The 17,675-nt window shown below is 29.9% G+C and overlaps 1 protein-coding gene across 2 annotated transcripts; it reads right to left on the bottom strand.

Moving 5' to 3' along the window:
* Nucleotides 1-1,827: 1,827 nt before the first annotated feature.
* LOC126844246 (GTP cyclohydrolase 1) lies at nucleotides 1,828-16,794 on the bottom strand. Of its 2 annotated transcripts, none has more exons than XM_050582281.1 (5): nucleotides 16,493-16,794; nucleotides 12,478-12,687; nucleotides 4,207-4,404; nucleotides 2,716-2,800; nucleotides 1,828-2,427 (listed from the first exon to the last, which is right to left on the bottom strand). In XM_050582281.1, exons 1-5 carry the CDS (start codon nucleotides 16,614-16,616, stop codon nucleotides 2,298-2,300), a joined length of 747 nt encoding a protein of 248 aa, XP_050438238.1. In that variant the 5' UTR covers nucleotides 16,617-16,794; the 3' UTR covers nucleotides 1,828-2,297. The 2 variants fall into 2 exon arrangements, with proteins under 2 accessions (XP_050438238.1, XP_050438237.1); XM_050582280.1 differs by having other exon boundaries at nucleotides 1,833-2,427; nucleotides 16,457-16,794.
* Between the last annotated feature and the right edge of the window lie 881 nt (nucleotides 16,795-17,675).

The following is a 17,675-nucleotide window of genomic DNA, read 5'->3' as shown; positions in this document are numbered from 1 at the left end:
TTTGTTGAATTAAAAATAAATTTAGCTCTAATTTTATGTTTTAAAACTTTAGAATCCCAAGCCTATATCTGATATCCGCCAATGTATAGAATAACGAGTATAGATAATAACAAAGATACAAACTATTAAACACTATGCATAGTACATATATAAGTGCATTTTCACAAAATATTTGCATTTTTTATTAAAACTGAAGGATAATGTATTTTATACCGTTAAAATAATATTATATTCCTCTAAATGGTGTAATCTCTTTTGACATACTATTATAAAAAAATATGGAAAAAGTTCCAGAAAATTGTCATTTTTGACAATTGCCAAATACGTTTAATCAATTAGACAAACACATTGTTTAAATGGTATAAATAATATTTTTTTTATTAAATCATTTTTTTAGAACCCTCAGTAATTCTTGCAATTTAAAACGTGTTTTTTATAACTGTATTTATTAGTTAATTATTGTGAATTTACAATAAATAGTTTAGTTTACATCACGTACAAAACATTTTTTACATTTCAACTGTTACAAACCAATTTAAGGGGACTATCGCCGCGTGTTTACGTCATACTGTGTTAAATGACATTTATTCAATAAATACATATTATATAAGTCGATAAGATTATTTGAATACAGTTTTTTAAGTAGCAGGCCAAAGTCTATATATTTTGTTAGACCACAAATCTTTTAATTTTCGAACCAAATTAGAAAGGTTAGAGGTTGCTAAAAGTTTAATCATTGTTATTTGTTGTCCATAAAATTTGTAAAAAATATACAGAATGTACAGGTTAGTTATTATATTGAGAAACACAGGCATGTAGACAAAGCGGTACTTCGAATCAACTAAAACAGGAGGCTTAAATAAACTTAGCATTCAACAATTTTAATTTTGAAATGCAATTATTATTAATTACTATTCAAAATTATAAACCATTATTAAAAACCATTTAATACGCGTTACCGTTCGTTTACTATCGTGAGACCTAAAATACTACTTTAATTATATTCATATTGTTGGTAAAGACAGGAAAGAAGCCATGGATGTGTAGATAATGCAATTAGTGTTGTAGAGATGAAAAAATGAAGACGTTTGTTTAAAATACGATAAATGGATAAAGATTATACGATGAAGTTGGGCATTGTTAGTTAAACACCTATAGTGGCAAAGATGACACGATAATAGATTTTGGTGTTTTGAGCAAGTGTGAGCTGATATGTTATGAGTGTTGTGTCACGTTTGGGTACATTTAGTAGAATATTCCAAAAGCATTGAACAATACGTTATATAATACGGTATTAATAATTACACAAGCAACATGACCGCTAACATTAAATCTGAAAATCAATAACATTAAGGTTTTTTTTGTTCTTCTTAGACGAGCCATTTATGTAAGCTTTTGAATTTTATTGACATCACACAGATTTGACTCAATTTATAACAACATTTGTCAGAAAATGTACAAAAATACTGGTATTACATATTATTATTAATTACTTTTACTGGGCATTGAGGGAAAATCTATTTATAGCCAGAAACTAGAATCTACTAAGTTAGTGCTAGTTCATATATTTTGTCATCCGCAACGGTATATTTAATTACAGAACGTATGCAAAATGATATATTAAGATAATGTATGTATTAAGTCATTGAATTTGACATTTCATCGCTTTTTCAAATAATAAACATAATACTTTTGAAAAATCCTGATTTTTTTTTTTGTATAGAGGTGTTAACGAATCAGCCTACGTACAGTTAATTTAAAGGAAAAAAGAAATGCATATGTTTCAATCATTATAAATATTTAATTTGACTACACTGAGCACAAAGTAAGTGCTGTCCAACGTGGTTATAATAGTAGCAATACCTTAACAATGTAATATAATAATAATAATAATTAATAATACGAATATAATCGATTTAAAGTACTAAAAAATAATATAAAATTATAAATGTGAAATATACAAGTGTAAAATGTGGATTGTATGTTTATAATTTTTGAAAAAAAAATAAACTATAAAATAACATTTAATATAAGTTGGTAAGAAGAAAATTAAAAACAGAAACAATTCACCATTATCACACTATCAATATTATATATATATATTTATACTAGAGTGATAATTATTAAAGTGCACACAAATAAATAAATAAATATCATATATATATATATATATATATATATATATATGTATCGCGTGAGATTTCATAAATCAATAAATACTACTTTGCTCTAAAATAACAGTTTTAAATATTTGGATTATTATGCAGTTATTGTTTGCTTATGTCGAATTCAATCATTTATTTTGATTGGACTAGGTTAAGAAACTCTTCGCGGGTTTTTGGATCATCTCTGAATACGCCAGTCATAGTCGATGTCACGGTTTTGCTGTTGATCTTTTGTACGCCTCTCATCACCATACACATGTGCCTGAAAGAAACACAAACATGTTATAGAAAACATTGTTATAATATTAATATAACTAAAGCACAGATGATCATCACTTTTGCTGGCCTTACTACAATCATTTTAATAAAAATATTCCATTCTCTCTAGATGACACCTTTCTGTCACGTGAAATCCCCGTTCTGTCTCATTCTACAAGACACCAATCAACCAAAACTTAAATATTAAGAAACATAATTTTCGCTCGAAAATGTGTTTATTGAGAAAAGGTTTGCAATCACTGCCATTAATGTGAACGTCATTAGAACTTACACTCCTTCGATAACCACAGCCACTCCGGCTGGATCGATAGCTTGACGAACGGCCTCGGCAATTTGTTTAGTGAGACGTTCTTGAACTAAATAAAAAAAAACAAATTGTTAATTAAAATTAAAAGTCAAAATTGTTATAACAAATGTTTTCAATTATTTATTATTATTCTTTATTAACTCACTAACACGTACGTACGTTAGTACGGGTATTTTACAAATCTTGAAAAATTAATTTCGAATATCGGATGACAATATAATGTTCCATTATAATTTTGGGACCCCGACGTCCATGTCGAAAATGCCGGATGGTCAAATAGCATGGACATTTCTTTAAAATTACATGTTTCTTGATGCAACAAATTAAGGAAGGAGGGTCGTGTAAAAAGCCGTTTTTTCCAGGATTTGTTTTGAAAAAAATATTTTTTTGTATAAACAATTTCTAAAAAACAGTATTTATTATTAATTAAGTAATAATAATTAATAAACTTTTAGATCGCGCAACGACCAATAAGTTAAAGGAAAAAATGCGTCAAACCACATGTCAATCGAATTAAAATTCATCGAGCTACATTATACGGCGTACAAAGTATTTCTTAAATAGTGTATTTCTTTTTTGGAAAAACGCGTTTGGTTGATCACCTCCCGGATTTGAACATTTTCATCTGCACTTTTATGCCAAATTTTATGGTTTTTTCCTACAAATAATGTTGTTCTAGAGTCATAATATAAAATCTCTTCGATAATGCTGCCACTTAGTGTCAAAATATCAAAACAACAAGTATATTAGGCCAATAGACTGAAAGGTACACCGTGCGTGCGGTCGTATAATATAACCGCGTAGCATGGTTTGAAACGCGCCATTAGAGTGCAAATATATAGGTAGTAGGTACACTATACGTATATTAAGACTTTTTTTTAGAAAGCATGGTTTTTAAAGTCATTTTTTTTATTTATCTATAGTAAAAATTGCCATTTAGGTTTTTGACAAATTGTAAAATTTATTTTTATTTTTAAATTAAAAGCTTTAATTTCATTTTTCTGGCTTTTATCAGATCCAACAAAAAATTGTTTGAAATGTTTTTTTTTGAAAGAAATTTTACGGATAAGTGGATTGTCATTAGTAATTTGGCCGAAACGGGGTAAGTTTTATAAATCTTTGTCTATGAGAGAAAACTATAGAAAATAGTAAATAGTAAATACTAAATAGGAGGAAAAGCTAAGAGAATATTATATGGGAATACACAAAAATTAATATAATAATTTTTTTTTTATTAGGTAATTCATATGTCATGTTATATGTAACGTTCTTATTTCACAGTCCAATAAAACACTAAGTGATAAATTTAATACTTAATAGAGCAAAGGCAAGTTATGAGTTATTCATAATAATCTATAATAGGTATTATGTTACTGGCAACTTTACATAATATATAAATCTGTTATATGGTATTTATATAGGTAACTTTAAATGTATCTATTCCATTCGTCTTACCTTGCAGTCTTCTGCTAAACATTTCCACAATCCGAGCCAATTTACTCAAGCCTAGAATTTTTTTTTGCGGTAAATACCCAATGGACACTTTTCCGTAAAACGGCACCAAATGATGTTCGCACATGCTAAACATTTCAATATCCTTTACTACAACCATTTCGTCGTGATCTTCATCGAATACAGCATCATTGAGGACTTCTAAAACACATTAAAAAAATAAAGTTAACACACGTTCACACGTTTCATATTAAAAATTCTATGTAGTATTGTATTCGCGTACTTGCGCCAATCTAATGAAAAATTCAAACCAAAAGCCATGTCTTAGCAATTCAATGTGTTGCAACAAGTGGTTTCCTATTTGTTTCTATATTTCAGTCAAAAGCGAAACATGTAGCTAGTAGTAAATGATGAATTTTTGCTTAGTTTGGACCGGTCATTACTTTTTAGCCATTGTCATGCCCAAAGGTATAAAATTTACGTTCTTCTAAATGTGGTATTACTTAATACTTAAGCTAAGTTTTTTTCAAGTACTAAACTTAAAGTATAAAAATGCATTTATGTATACGCAATTAAGAGTTTAAGTACAATTAGTTATTGTTTATAAGTTATAACTTAAGATATAAAATTAAGTTTTAGTATACTTATATTATTATACATCTTGTGTTAAAATTATAATTCATCATTAGGTATATATTACAATAATATATAATAATATAATGATCTTCATTATATATTATCATAATAATACATGTACAAATATATCATTTTTTTTAATAACATAATTAATATTACATAATAATACATTATTATTTAATAATAATACATAATTAATTAACATAATTTTGTTTTCTGCAATACAAATAAGATTTAGACGATAATTTATATATTATAACTCGTGAATGGCCATTAGTAAGCACATTTAACTTGAAGCAGATAAAATATTTTGATGTTGTCAAAATGTATTATGAATAAGTTATTTAGAGCTAATCATATTAATATTATCTTCGTATTAATCACATTACCCAACCTAGCCTAGGTGGGTTTTGAAATGCACGACCTTTGTCATGTGTCATCGTCAGACTTTCCGTCTGATGATGATGTTCCTCGGTAATTGGTCCCTTTGAGTACGCTCGGATCGCTAACAAAGGCACTTAACGGGTTTGATGTCGAGGCGAGCAAAAAGGAGTGAATGTAAAGAGGAATAAAAAAAATCTATTACGACGTAACGAATATTAGAGTGCCGCGAGAAGAAAGTGCTCCACATAGGTCGACGTTGACTATTTCTAAATAGAAGCCTAACCTTTAACAAATATAGGTATATATATATTTTTTTGTAATAAACATAACATTTTTAAGCATATAACAATGCATTTTATTGTCCATTTTGCAAGTTAAATATGCTACACAAATGAGTAGTGAAATCGTAAAAAAAAATCGATGAATAAAAAGCTCTAAACGTTCAGACAATACTAATAATCCCTTACGGAAGAGGTAAAGGGATTTGGCGGGGTCCGACCGGTAATACACGACGGTGGCTACAACCACTTGTAGCTGAGGGAGCTTTATATATATATAGATATTTCGCTTTGACAATACTGTGATGCACGTTGATTTAAAAGCTTTTTTGTACAACTGTACAGAAACGATGGCAATTTTAGATTTACCGTTGTCAAGGCAACACGGCGTAGACGGTTTATCAGTATAATATTATATTATTCGTTCGATATTAATTCGGTTCATCTTACTCAGACACGTGATCATTACAATCCAATATTCAACGGACACTAATTGAATGTTACAGTCATATTTCGAAAATCAATACAGCAACTGTGGCGGGTTATATTAATAATAACATTGAAATGCTGTTTTCCATTATTTATAAATGCTGTATAATATATTTGTACTCATCAGTCATCAGCGAATTCAACTTAAGTAATTCACCCACACTACGTATACACGAAAACAACTTAAACCTGAATGCCTAAAACCCGCTACGTACAATTAATTATGAAGTGGAATATTATTTAAAAACCTTTGAACGCTATTTTTGAGATCATCAATAAAATACTATATAAGTAATAGCCATAGTATTATTTACTACCTATATTGTATAAATTATCTATATCAATTTTTAACTATTATGTTAATTAATGTTAGAACTGTTTTATTAAATATAACTTAAAAATAAAATCAATATTCTATCATATAAATAATCATTTCATACAAATGATCTATCTAATACAAATAATACCATTTCAAAGTACAGTGTACTATATACGAATATATTTCCATCAAATTGATTTATTTCGTTTCAACATGTATTTTATCTTAAGGTTTCGTATAAAAAAAAATTATTTAGTTTAAATATTTTTAATTCTTGTATTAATTCTTTTTTTTTGTCTGTAAATAAGTTATCTCTTACTAGCTGTCACCGGGTTTAAAATGTAGTAAAAAATATAATATTGTCTATCGCTACATGATTTCATTTTATAACAGATAAGCTTCTATAATAAAATTGAATCAAAAGCGCGTTTAACGCTACAGATTTACAATTTCCCAAGGACTATGTAGTTGATTGAAAAATAAATTGCTACTAAAAGTAATAAAGGACTAAAATACAAATGTCTTAACATAATGTCGAAATCATGTTCATTGTTCATTTAAACTTTAAGAAATTTCATTTTTATTTGAAAAAAAATATATTGAAGTATTCCATATAGTATGGATAGCTTTGATAATTAGAAAATCGGAGCCATATAAAATCTGAACATTTTTTTTAAAAATAACTGTTTAACTTGTTTTAAATTAATAACTATGCATAATAAAGAATCATTTAAAAAACATTGGATGTCGTAATCTATATTATTATTATAGAAGTTGGCTTGTCGAGTTGCATGCTCTTAAATCATACGAATAATTAGGTTATGATAAAATTACATTCACATTCATACTGTACATACGTCGAAGCGTCTATTGAATTAATTTCCGAGGCTTATAAACTTGTTGAAACACATTTGTTAGTACTGCATATTTAGCTTAACAATGCATTGTTCTTTTAATTAAGTTCCGTGTTAAATTTGTATACAGTCTGTTTATATTATAAAACTCAATTTATTATTACAAAAATACATTTAAAATGTTACACTAATCACATTTATGAAATCTCAAGGCAAATGCCTTAAAATTAATTACATTTTCCGAGTAATGACATAGCTGTTATATATATTATATGGTCTTATGTAAGAAATATAATTACGTTAAAATTATTTGTATTATATAACTTAAAAATAAAAACAATATATTTCAGAGTAAACAATATCGTATATATTTCCCACAAATTGATTTATTTCGTTTGAAAATGTAATTGTATCAACATTTTTTATAGAAATAAAATAATATAGTTTTAGTACATATGTATACTTATTACGCATCAACAATGCGTAGTTAGTTGCATACTGTAGTTAGTACCTATTGTCCTGTTCATATTAATTATTTGATTTCAACAAAATAATACAAATTAGACACGCGCTTTTGTTTCTTAAAAATTGCTGGTACTGTTACTATAATATGATTATATGAATTACTCGTATCTCTAGACTCTATATCTTTAAATCGATTAAAGGAATACAATGTACAGCACTATTGATTAGGCTGAATTAATTATATGTAACACAATGAGCAGAAGCAAACGCACTGTATCTGTTAATCATATACAAGATTGATTGCAATTTAGAAACTACAAATTGGCAATGGCTTCTGGTAAGTTGACTGTTCTAACGGTACATTGACTGTTTTGTTAGACTTTATACAATTGCAAAATATAATTACTATTGTAAGTCAAACAATAATAATAACAGGCATACAGAAAGCTATCGCGTTATCTAATTTTTTGTTAATATCGGTAGATAAAAATTTAAGAACTTCACATAACAACTTCGGTGTTGTAGCTTATTGGAAAAAAAACTTGTTATTGTGTTGTGTTTTGAATTGAAAGCGAATGAACTAAATGTATAGCTACTGCAATAACTGAATGTTGCTACTTTGTTGTCAGGTCAAAAGAAAATTAATCAGTTCCGTCAGAAACATGCGGAATCATGGACTTCTTTAACTCCCTCGCATACTCACCTCCTTGAACAGTATTATTTTTATTGAAAAAATATTACAACTACAGAAAAACAATTTAAAAGAAAAGTATCATATAATATCTGCAATTGAATAATAGGACACTATTGACAGTATATCATTTAAGGTATACCTAAATATAAGTATACCGTGGACGTTTTTTTACTAATCTAGTATGATATTTTATATTATTTTACTTTTTAGACAAAACATAATTTGTGTATACGTCACCTTCAGTAAGGTATACACGTGTATATTTCTGTCAATGAAATATGTACAGCTTAAATAACTTCACAAAAAATGTTATGAAAATGTGAGTGATTACATGTGTAATCTGCAGTAAACCTATGTCTGTAATTCACTAAATAAGTTATCTAGAACTGCGTATATTACCTGAAAGGTAATAATAATTAATAGTTGTGTATTATACTTCAAGGAAAAAAATAGAAGGATGAAAGAGTTGGGAAAAGAAGAAAATCTTGGTTGAAAAATCTACGCAATTTTTTTTTGACATGTTTTATTTGTTCATCGACCGAAACAAAAAATATTTATTATGATTTCTAACATCCAAAATAGATAGGAACTCCAAGGAGAAGAAGACTTAATAGAATATTTATAATAATAATAACAAGCTACTTAAATAATTAAAACAAGTGTAGGCAAACAAGGTTGGGAGTTGGAATGCGGTAGAGTAGTACGCGCAGATAAAAATAATACTACACTCCACCTGTCTCTACTCTTCCTCTCGTCCTAAATTTTAAACTTTAATAACGCTAAAAGCAATTCTGGTCCGAAACTGGTTATTGACCAGGCAAAAAGTGTCAGCAAATTATATTTAACCTTTATTTAAAAAGTTAATTAAATATATACAGGGTGATTCATTAAACATTAATGATTACGGATAAGACACTAATTCTGAAATATAGTCAACTTATTTGAATTGATCAACCTGTACTTTTGTAATTGTTTAAAAGTATTAAATTCCTTCTGAAATTGTAAAAGGCTCTTAAGCAATTAGTTATTGAAGGCGTACGAATATAATTTAGTATTTTCATATTCAATTATGCGTTCCTCTAACTTTTGCTCGTGAATGCGGTTATAATACTATGTTCTAAATTCTAATACCGTCTAATCACTTGGCATCGCAAACATCACAGGACACATTGTTGCGTGCACGTACGAAAACAAAAATATAGGTACTTTTACACCTCATATTTTCGGTAAACTGGTCTGTTTATTTATACACTTTAACTGGTTCGATTTGAAAACCCGACGATTCATTAACGTTATCAACAGCTATCGCGTGTCAATTTCTTTTACAATTAGCGAAAAGACCGGTCTCAAAGGCAATTTGCGTTGTCACGTCACGCCGTGTCGGTATACATATATATATATATTATATTATAATGTCATAATAACAATATAACACACACACGCGGCCTTGTGTGCTCACCTTACCTACTATATAATACCTCTCTCTTCGGACACCAGCGGCGGCTTACCGTATTACACGGCATTGCACTTAAAAACCGCAATTCCAAACCGTCGGCTATAACAATAATACGGTGCACACACACACGCACACACACAATAGTGGTTCGCGGCGTGGTTCACATGTGTATGTATAAGGCAAAGGCGATAGCAATAATATAAAACGGCGGTCTGGACTTTCATGTATTATTCAAAGGCAAGAACCTTTGCGCCTCGTGACGTGGTGAGAGACGAGCAAATTCAATTACAGCCAAGTGCTTTTGAAATCACCGACACTCGGCCGCCGCGCCGGTAATCGGATCTGGGGGCGGGCAACATGTTGAACTTGCGCTTTTGGCATTTTTTATGTTTTCTCAACTCGACATTTGTCACTCCAGACACAAGTACGTTCTGGATTATGATAACGATTTTATGTAATAATTAATAATAATAATAATTAGGCCTACTATCTGTGCGCGTGTAACGGCATCTCGCAACAACCGCCACGCTGTTACCTATAGCCTCGGGGCTCACGCTATGGTAATACGGCACGATATTGGTGTAAAGTGCCTATTATGGATTATCGGCAGCGGTCACAATAATAACAATAATAATACTATGTACCTACTGATAGTAATGAAGTCGGAACGTCGCGGAGACAAGAAAGAGGTCGAGCCGTGTACAAAAATCACACCACGGCAAACCACTATCGCCTTCATGCGCGCGTTCAATAGTCTGTACATCTATGGTAATATTGTTTTAGTGTCAAGCTGTTTCGGTTAATAACAACGCTAGCCGTCCTACTGGTATTGCCGATTTTTTCAAGAACAAATAATTATTTTCATAAGTTATGCAACAACAACGGGAAAAAAATGTCCAACAAGAATGTGTAGCGTTTAGAATTATTACTTAAGAAGCAGTACGTTTTTTTTTGCAATAGCCCATCATCGTCGATCGCTTATCGATGACTTTACGGCCGAAAATGGGAAACCCACGTTTTAGCTTATGTTCAATTCGAACAGCTCGCAAAACTTATGCCAGCACGTATATAAACTATATGAATGATATGCGTTCATTAAAAAGTAATACAGTTTGCGTTTAATAACAAAAAAGAGTTTCATCGTTAGTCGATTATTTTTATCTGTGATCGCTTATAGTAGTCAGTACTGTTACTTAGTATGTTCAATCAATACGGCCAAATGATATTAACCAACATAATTTCCTAGTGTTAATAAAAAATTGTAAATGTTGATAATTTTGAGTAGTTTGCACTCATGTGCTGAAGATATTCTAATTTTAACTTCTTTTAGTTTTACACAGTAATATTAAAACTAAAATATTATTATAATACATCTCAAAGACGGAGTTCATTTTGAAAGACTTGACTAACTTATTGTTTGTTAAATTAATTTTCGCTCTAGTCTAATAACTACACAGCGATACAATTACTAGGGTTACACAATATCAACAGTACTTCATAAGCTCCCTCCAATTTTACACTTTTATCGAAATGTATGATAAATCTCGGAAACTTCTCAAACGGGTAAACCTTATAAGTTTTAGTGATATCTCATCATACCCATGATAACTTATAATTTACACACGGAAATTTATAATACCCCTAGTTAAGTATGTTAAAAATTTGATAGTTTTAAAAAATGGTTTTTTAACGTTATAAGTTGGCTTATAACTCTCGTTAAAATTTTTTTTTTACTTTAGTTGTGTTCTGGGATGGGGATGGGAATTTAACGGTTTCAGTTGCCCTCCGCACCAGTCGGGTATAAATGTTATTTGTAATATATTTAAAATTTGTACAGTTCAAAGAATAAAAATCTATAGTTAAATATTTTTAAGTTTTTATTAATAGCCTTGAAATGAAAAATTACTAGTCGATATTATATTTGTATTCTCGAGTTGAAGCACTTACATTTTTGGTTAGACGAATAGTGCAGGTAAATAGTAAAATGAGTAGTAGGTACATGTGGTGAAAAAAGTATTACGCTTTTTGCTCCAAAATCAATCGAAAGACAGCATTTAATTTATAAGTTAGAAAAAAAATATAACATTTTAATGAACAATTAAACTTCAACAAAAAAAAACAACAAGGAAAACACCTAAGTAGAACGACTGATGTGCTAAATAATTTAAATCCGTTAACTAACAGAAGTTTTATCACGTTATTAGATCATCGATTGGTATTTTGGAATAGAATTAGATCTTTTAAAGCTACTTATAAAATAATGTAAGACTATGCATTATGGCTAGTATGCAGTATGTATATTGTATAATCGAGAACAAAATAAGCTCGCCCTAAGCTATGTAATAGTTACACGCAGTCACACACAAATACGCTGGCGATTATTTATACTTAATAGACCGTTTACATTCCCCTTAAATGTCTGTAACTATTTACAATATATAGTTAATTAAAAAATCTTTATTTATCTAGGTAATTTTGCAGTAACGAAACAACAGCTTGTTTAATGTATGTTTTGTGCGCGCTAAAATTTCAAAACATATGCGCACTTTACAAAATATTGGACATGACACATGACATACTTTTTACCATTATAAGCGGCCAATCAAAAATCCCATTATTAATTTGGTGTCGAGAACGTACATTTTATTTTCAAAGCTATCGGTTAAACACTACGAAGCATAAATTAATCAAAATTATACCTGTCAACGTTTGATCGTAGCCTTTGGTGAAAAACAGCATCGCTTTTGCCGCTCTCTCCGGAGTCTTAAGCAAACCTTGGCGCTCGGGATTCTCTCCCAAGGCGCTCAAAAGCATTTTATACGAGTTTGTCATGTCAGGAAGTAGAGCTTCACGGGTGGGCGGCTTGTGGTCCAGTTCCAAATCGTGGTGGAAAGTGCATTTCTCGTGACCTGCTCAGTAAAAAAAAGGGAAAATTACTAATTTCGAACTACTCGAAAAGTAGGTTTTTTAGTATTCTTTAGGTACATCTTACAATCATTTTTCACAAGATGTTTCATTTTAGAAAATATAGGTTACTATTTAAAAGGAGAGGAAAAAATACCACAATCATATTCATAATAAGACAAGAATTAATCCCTGTGTAATGAACGTTACTAAAATTATAACTATACAGTGTTTGTTCTAGCCCTGTAGCATTATTGCACGAGTAGCATAAACGCAGAGCCATGAAACTCACGTTTTCTGGATTAAAAATAAGTGTAAACCATACTATAAAAATCGATGAAGAAAATAACGGTATCGTCGATTTAATGATTTCACCGAACTTAAGTATTCATCGACTTATTCGATCACATTTATTAATATTGTCACATTATTAATAATTATTTGCTATGTATAATATTTAAAGCGCCACCGTTTTCAGTAGTTTCTTTGAAAAAAATTACCACATTAAAAAAGTGTTTGCAACATTTTTATTTGCAACGGTACGTATATAAGACCAATTATTTTAGTTTACTACTTTTTTTTTACTAAGTCATATCCTGTACAAATAGAGTTGATGGTCAGTGGTCACCCTTCACAAGTTCTCATCAGTGACCATTTTTCTTCTTATTCTATTTTTTCTTTTATAGTTTATCTCTACTCTAATCTATTTTACATGTGTTACTTTATAATTCCTTTAAATGTACATACTCTGTACGTTTAGGAATAAATTAGTAATAAATAAGGATTGGATATTCTCACATATCTCTTAATTACCTCTAACCTTAATTTTTTGCCTTAACTCTACCTTTCTTTCCATGATTATTTTTATGACGATGGGTGCATTTCCTATGCATCAGTTGATTTATCTATCAATTCATTCTAACAAGTTTTATAGAACTAGTTTCTAGGTATGAAAAATACAACATTGTTAATCCAATACAATAAAATCATTGTATGACAAATACATCATGAATGAATATTGGTTACAATTATTTAAAGTTAGTGACTGATTTCTTCATACTCGCAAAATCGTTGATTTTCTGTTCACTCGATGTTGTGCTCTATTCCTAAACGTCTTTTTTCCTTATTTTCTCCTAGCTTGTTATCTAACTCTTCATACTTTTTTTTCTTACACAACGCTATCTTTGATTTTTTGTGTGTATTCTAGCCTAACCATTTTTCCATTATGCATTTGTCTTCTAGTCTTTAAACTTCTGTTTTATTACATACATACTTATTAGTTATTAGTATGACAAAGTAAAAATATAGTTTTACAGCGTAGTTCAAAATGTACAGTGCGAATCAAGTTAAACAGAAAAATCAAAAAATTGTTTCACTTTTTGGAAATTAAAGTGTCACGTCTTGCTATACGGCGTGAGGCACGTTCCAAATTTGGGATTTGCTGTTTATGTATACCTACGAATAACATATAAAAACGTTTGATTTAGTGTGAAAAACCATACATTTTGGTCATTGTAAATTTGTACTTAATTGTTGCTTAAAATAAACAAATTTAGTTAAACTGAGAGGTGAAATAGACGATTTGATTTTTAAATATTTTGATTGGTATGTCGTGACGTCATCACGCAGTTACACGATATTTTTTTGCTTGACCCCCTAAAACTTGTTCATTCTTTTTGCTCAGCCTAAAAACTTTTTCATGTTCATATATAGACCCAATTTCACAACTTATAGTTGTAGAAAAGTTGAATCACAAGAATCGTATTTGATTGAAAAGAACACTTCAACAGCAATCCAGTAATATGTCCCTCAAACTGCTCATGAGATACTCTCATACTCTAATATAACAAGTTTAAAATACTTTAGTACAGTTTGACAACCGTTATTATTGACTAGATCAACTTTATTTTGCCTAATTGGAGTTCCCGCTTACGTCATACATAAACAAGAGAAATAAAGAAAAAGTTTTTACTCTTTCAGAAGGAAAGAGTTAATGATATTTTAAGTTACGTTTTCATTGAATATCTAAATAATATTCCATGCTATCTACCTATCCGTCCTATTTGAAAATCAAAACAATTTGAGAACATTTTTTTCATCGTACCTATCACATATGCAGGGTAATTTTCAAAAAGTTCCTCGGGGGTGTGCTCCAAAAGTTCGTTCGTATTTGGCGTTTGTCAAATAATATTGTAAAATTTGATTTTGTACATAAAGACAAATTATGTATAAAAACTAACAACGTTTCTTAGTTTATGTCAATAATATGCAATTAAAAATATAATTGAATTGCCATTTGTAGAGTGATTTCTTTTTCTCTTTCATTTTTTTTTAAAATTTTGATAATTTTTTTTTTTTAGTATCTCTTTTAATTTTAAAACTACATTTTACAAGAACTTTAACGTATAACAACTACCTAAATATAATACGTAGAGCGCAATGCTAAAACATAAATGCGATAGTGGGAAACTGGAAAGTATTGTAGCTTGTATTATATCGTCAGCCATTTTAACAAAGGACGTACCTACAAAAAAATCAATTTTTTGTACATTACACTATTTAAAGGAAAAAAAATTGTGCGTCGGCTGGTATAATAATGATTTTATTTCAGTGTTTTTTCCATAAAATGTGTGATAAAAAGTAAGCAATTGCTAATGAAATAAAAATAATAAATTAAACGTTTTTTCCTGTTAGTGTGAAATTTGGTATTTTGGTGTTACGCCCATTGCTGAATCAGCTTATGCAATAGGCCCATTGCCTATTGCATAGGCTGACGATATATCTCAATGAAATACCTATGTAAAATTATATATTTTTCCAATTATTATAGTTTTATTATGTGTATACTACTTCTTAAGCCCGCACGAGGCCATTTTTTTAAAAATTCATTATTTTTATAAAAATTAACAAGTTAAGCAGAGAGAGAAACAACTTCTATTTCAAGTGAGCTACCCACCGGCGACCGTGTGGGTTGCCAAGAGACACATCATACTACTCAATATACAAATACATATGACAATTTTAGAACTACAATAAAAATAAACACTATTTATTACTCAACAGTTCTAACCGAAAATCAAAGAGATGCAAAAATGTTTTCGTCCAATTACCTCATGAAGGGATTTTGGATTTTTTTTTTTATTTTCTAAGAGGTTTTTTTTGCGTAATTGACGATTGGTTTTAAAATTAAATTGCATGGCACCAGAAGTATAATGTTATTATTATTTTTACTAAGGAAAAAAATATAACTACTCAGTAAACGGTTATAAAGAAATACATTTTATTTATATTAATTTTAGTAAAAAAATTGTTTTTCATAATTTTCTTGGTAACTTTGAAAATCATTTTACTTTTTATTATTTTGTGTTTGCACTCGCAACTCTATGTAAGTACCTGATGTAGTTTATTGATTAGATTGTTTGACCAATCCCAAAACATTTAACATAGGTTTATAACTAAAAAAATTGTTATTTAATTTTTTAAATACTCATATTATATATTTGTATGCGTATTATAAAATTTACTGTTTTTTAACAATATAATTTAAAATTGTATAATTAAGACCCGGCTGACCCCTCCCCCCTTCCGGCTCTCATATGTCATATGACTATAGTTTTTTTTTTTGCGACTGATAATTTGATCCTAGTTACGGGCCACTGATCTCAGCTCCGGTTGAGCTTGTAACCGTTTTTTGATTGTACGATTAACTGTTTTTTTAGCTCCTTGTTTATTTTATTTTATAATTGCGCTACACAACATTATATAATATGTTACCGGGCGTTGTAGACGTTCTAGGAGTCTTGGGATTACCGGTAGCGTCGAAATCGTTGTCGTCCTTCCACGAAGAGAGTTTCTTCAACGCCGGCGGTTTGGTCTTCTTCAAGGCTGCCACGTCGGTCGCGACCCCGTTACCGTTTGCCACCGTCGTCGACATTGCGGGATAGCGTAAATATTAAATATTTAAAAATTAAAAAAAAAATAAATAAATAATAGAAACGTATTACGAGTTTTGTGTTAATCGAAAACCGGTACGGAGGACGTGTGACGGCTGTTAGCGCGTGACACCGAATGAACGAACGGCTGAAATCGTCGACTGGTCCGGTCCGTGTACCGTGGAGCGCACGCAGTGTGGGAGACCGAGCGCTCGCCGATTCGATTTATAGGGTAGAAACCACCGCTGGCCGATAGGAGGAGTTGAAAGGTAAATAGATACACCGTTTATTTTACATTTCTTCCGACATACGCGCACATACTCTAGGTTCGGTAATACTCAAGTGACCCTATAAAGGCCGGCGCAGTGATTATGTAATTTTGCAGTAAATCTGCCGACCGGATAATGGACGAAAAAATGAAATAATAGTCGAAAATAAAATATATTAATAATTTCGGTCATACGGTTATAAATTATAATGTACCTACGCTCATTGTTGGCATTTGTATTTGTTGTAATAATATAAATAGAAGATTTCCAACCTGTGCGTAAAAATAGTTTTCATAGGAGACTACTAGTTTTTTTTTTGTTGAACATTTTTGGAAAAGTATTTGTAATAAAAAAAAAAAGTCTTCAATATATTACATATTTAAAACTATAATCGGATTTTTTTTTTTTTTAATAGAATGTTTGACGTATAGTCTATAGTGCAAGACATTTGTTCCATTCTACCTAGGTAAACTAGAAAACTATCATAAAAAATGTTGAGCTGTTAAAATATATGTTACGCTTTTTTGTTTAACATAATGTATTAAATGTTTAGAAAAAATGGTGTTCTATAATTTTTCCTTTTTTCAGAGAGACTTGGAACTAGTTTTATCCCTAAAATTCCTCAATTTTATCAAACAATCTTCCGGTATTTTGATCTCTACCAAAAACATTGGAAATATTAGTTACCTAAGTTATTATATTTAACTGGACATAATGATCAATGACTCTTACAATTATTAGCATACAGCCTACAGGTATCAGAAGTACCTACAGTTATTTTACAATGTTCAA

Source organism: Adelges cooleyi, unplaced genomic scaffold (assembly GCF_023614345.1).
Source record: "Adelges cooleyi isolate 19-005CV unplaced genomic scaffold, UGA_ACOO_1.1 ACOO_flye_CR_arks_rails_tigmint_CR_PRNA_651, whole genome shotgun sequence".
Lineage (NCBI taxonomy): Eukaryota > Metazoa > Arthropoda > Insecta > Hemiptera > Adelgidae > Adelges > Adelges cooleyi.
The sequence above is the reverse complement of the archived record's forward strand: the minus strand, read 5'-3'. Positions and strand labels throughout refer to the sequence as shown.

Excerpts from the sequence above, each read along its gene's own strand:
- LOC126844246 (XM_050582280.1), bottom strand. The coding sequence starts at position 16,616 with ATGTCGACGACGGTGGCAAACGGTAACGGGGTCGCGACCGACGTGGCA. Across the intron at positions 12,688-16,456 it reads TAGAACGTCTACAACGCCCG|GTCACGAGAAATGCACTTTC; the intron begins GTAACATATTAT and ends TTTACTGAGCAG. Across the intron at positions 4,405-12,477 it reads CTACGATCAAACGTTGACAG|AAGTCCTCAATGATGCTGTA; the intron begins GTATAATTTTGA and ends AATGTGTTTTAG.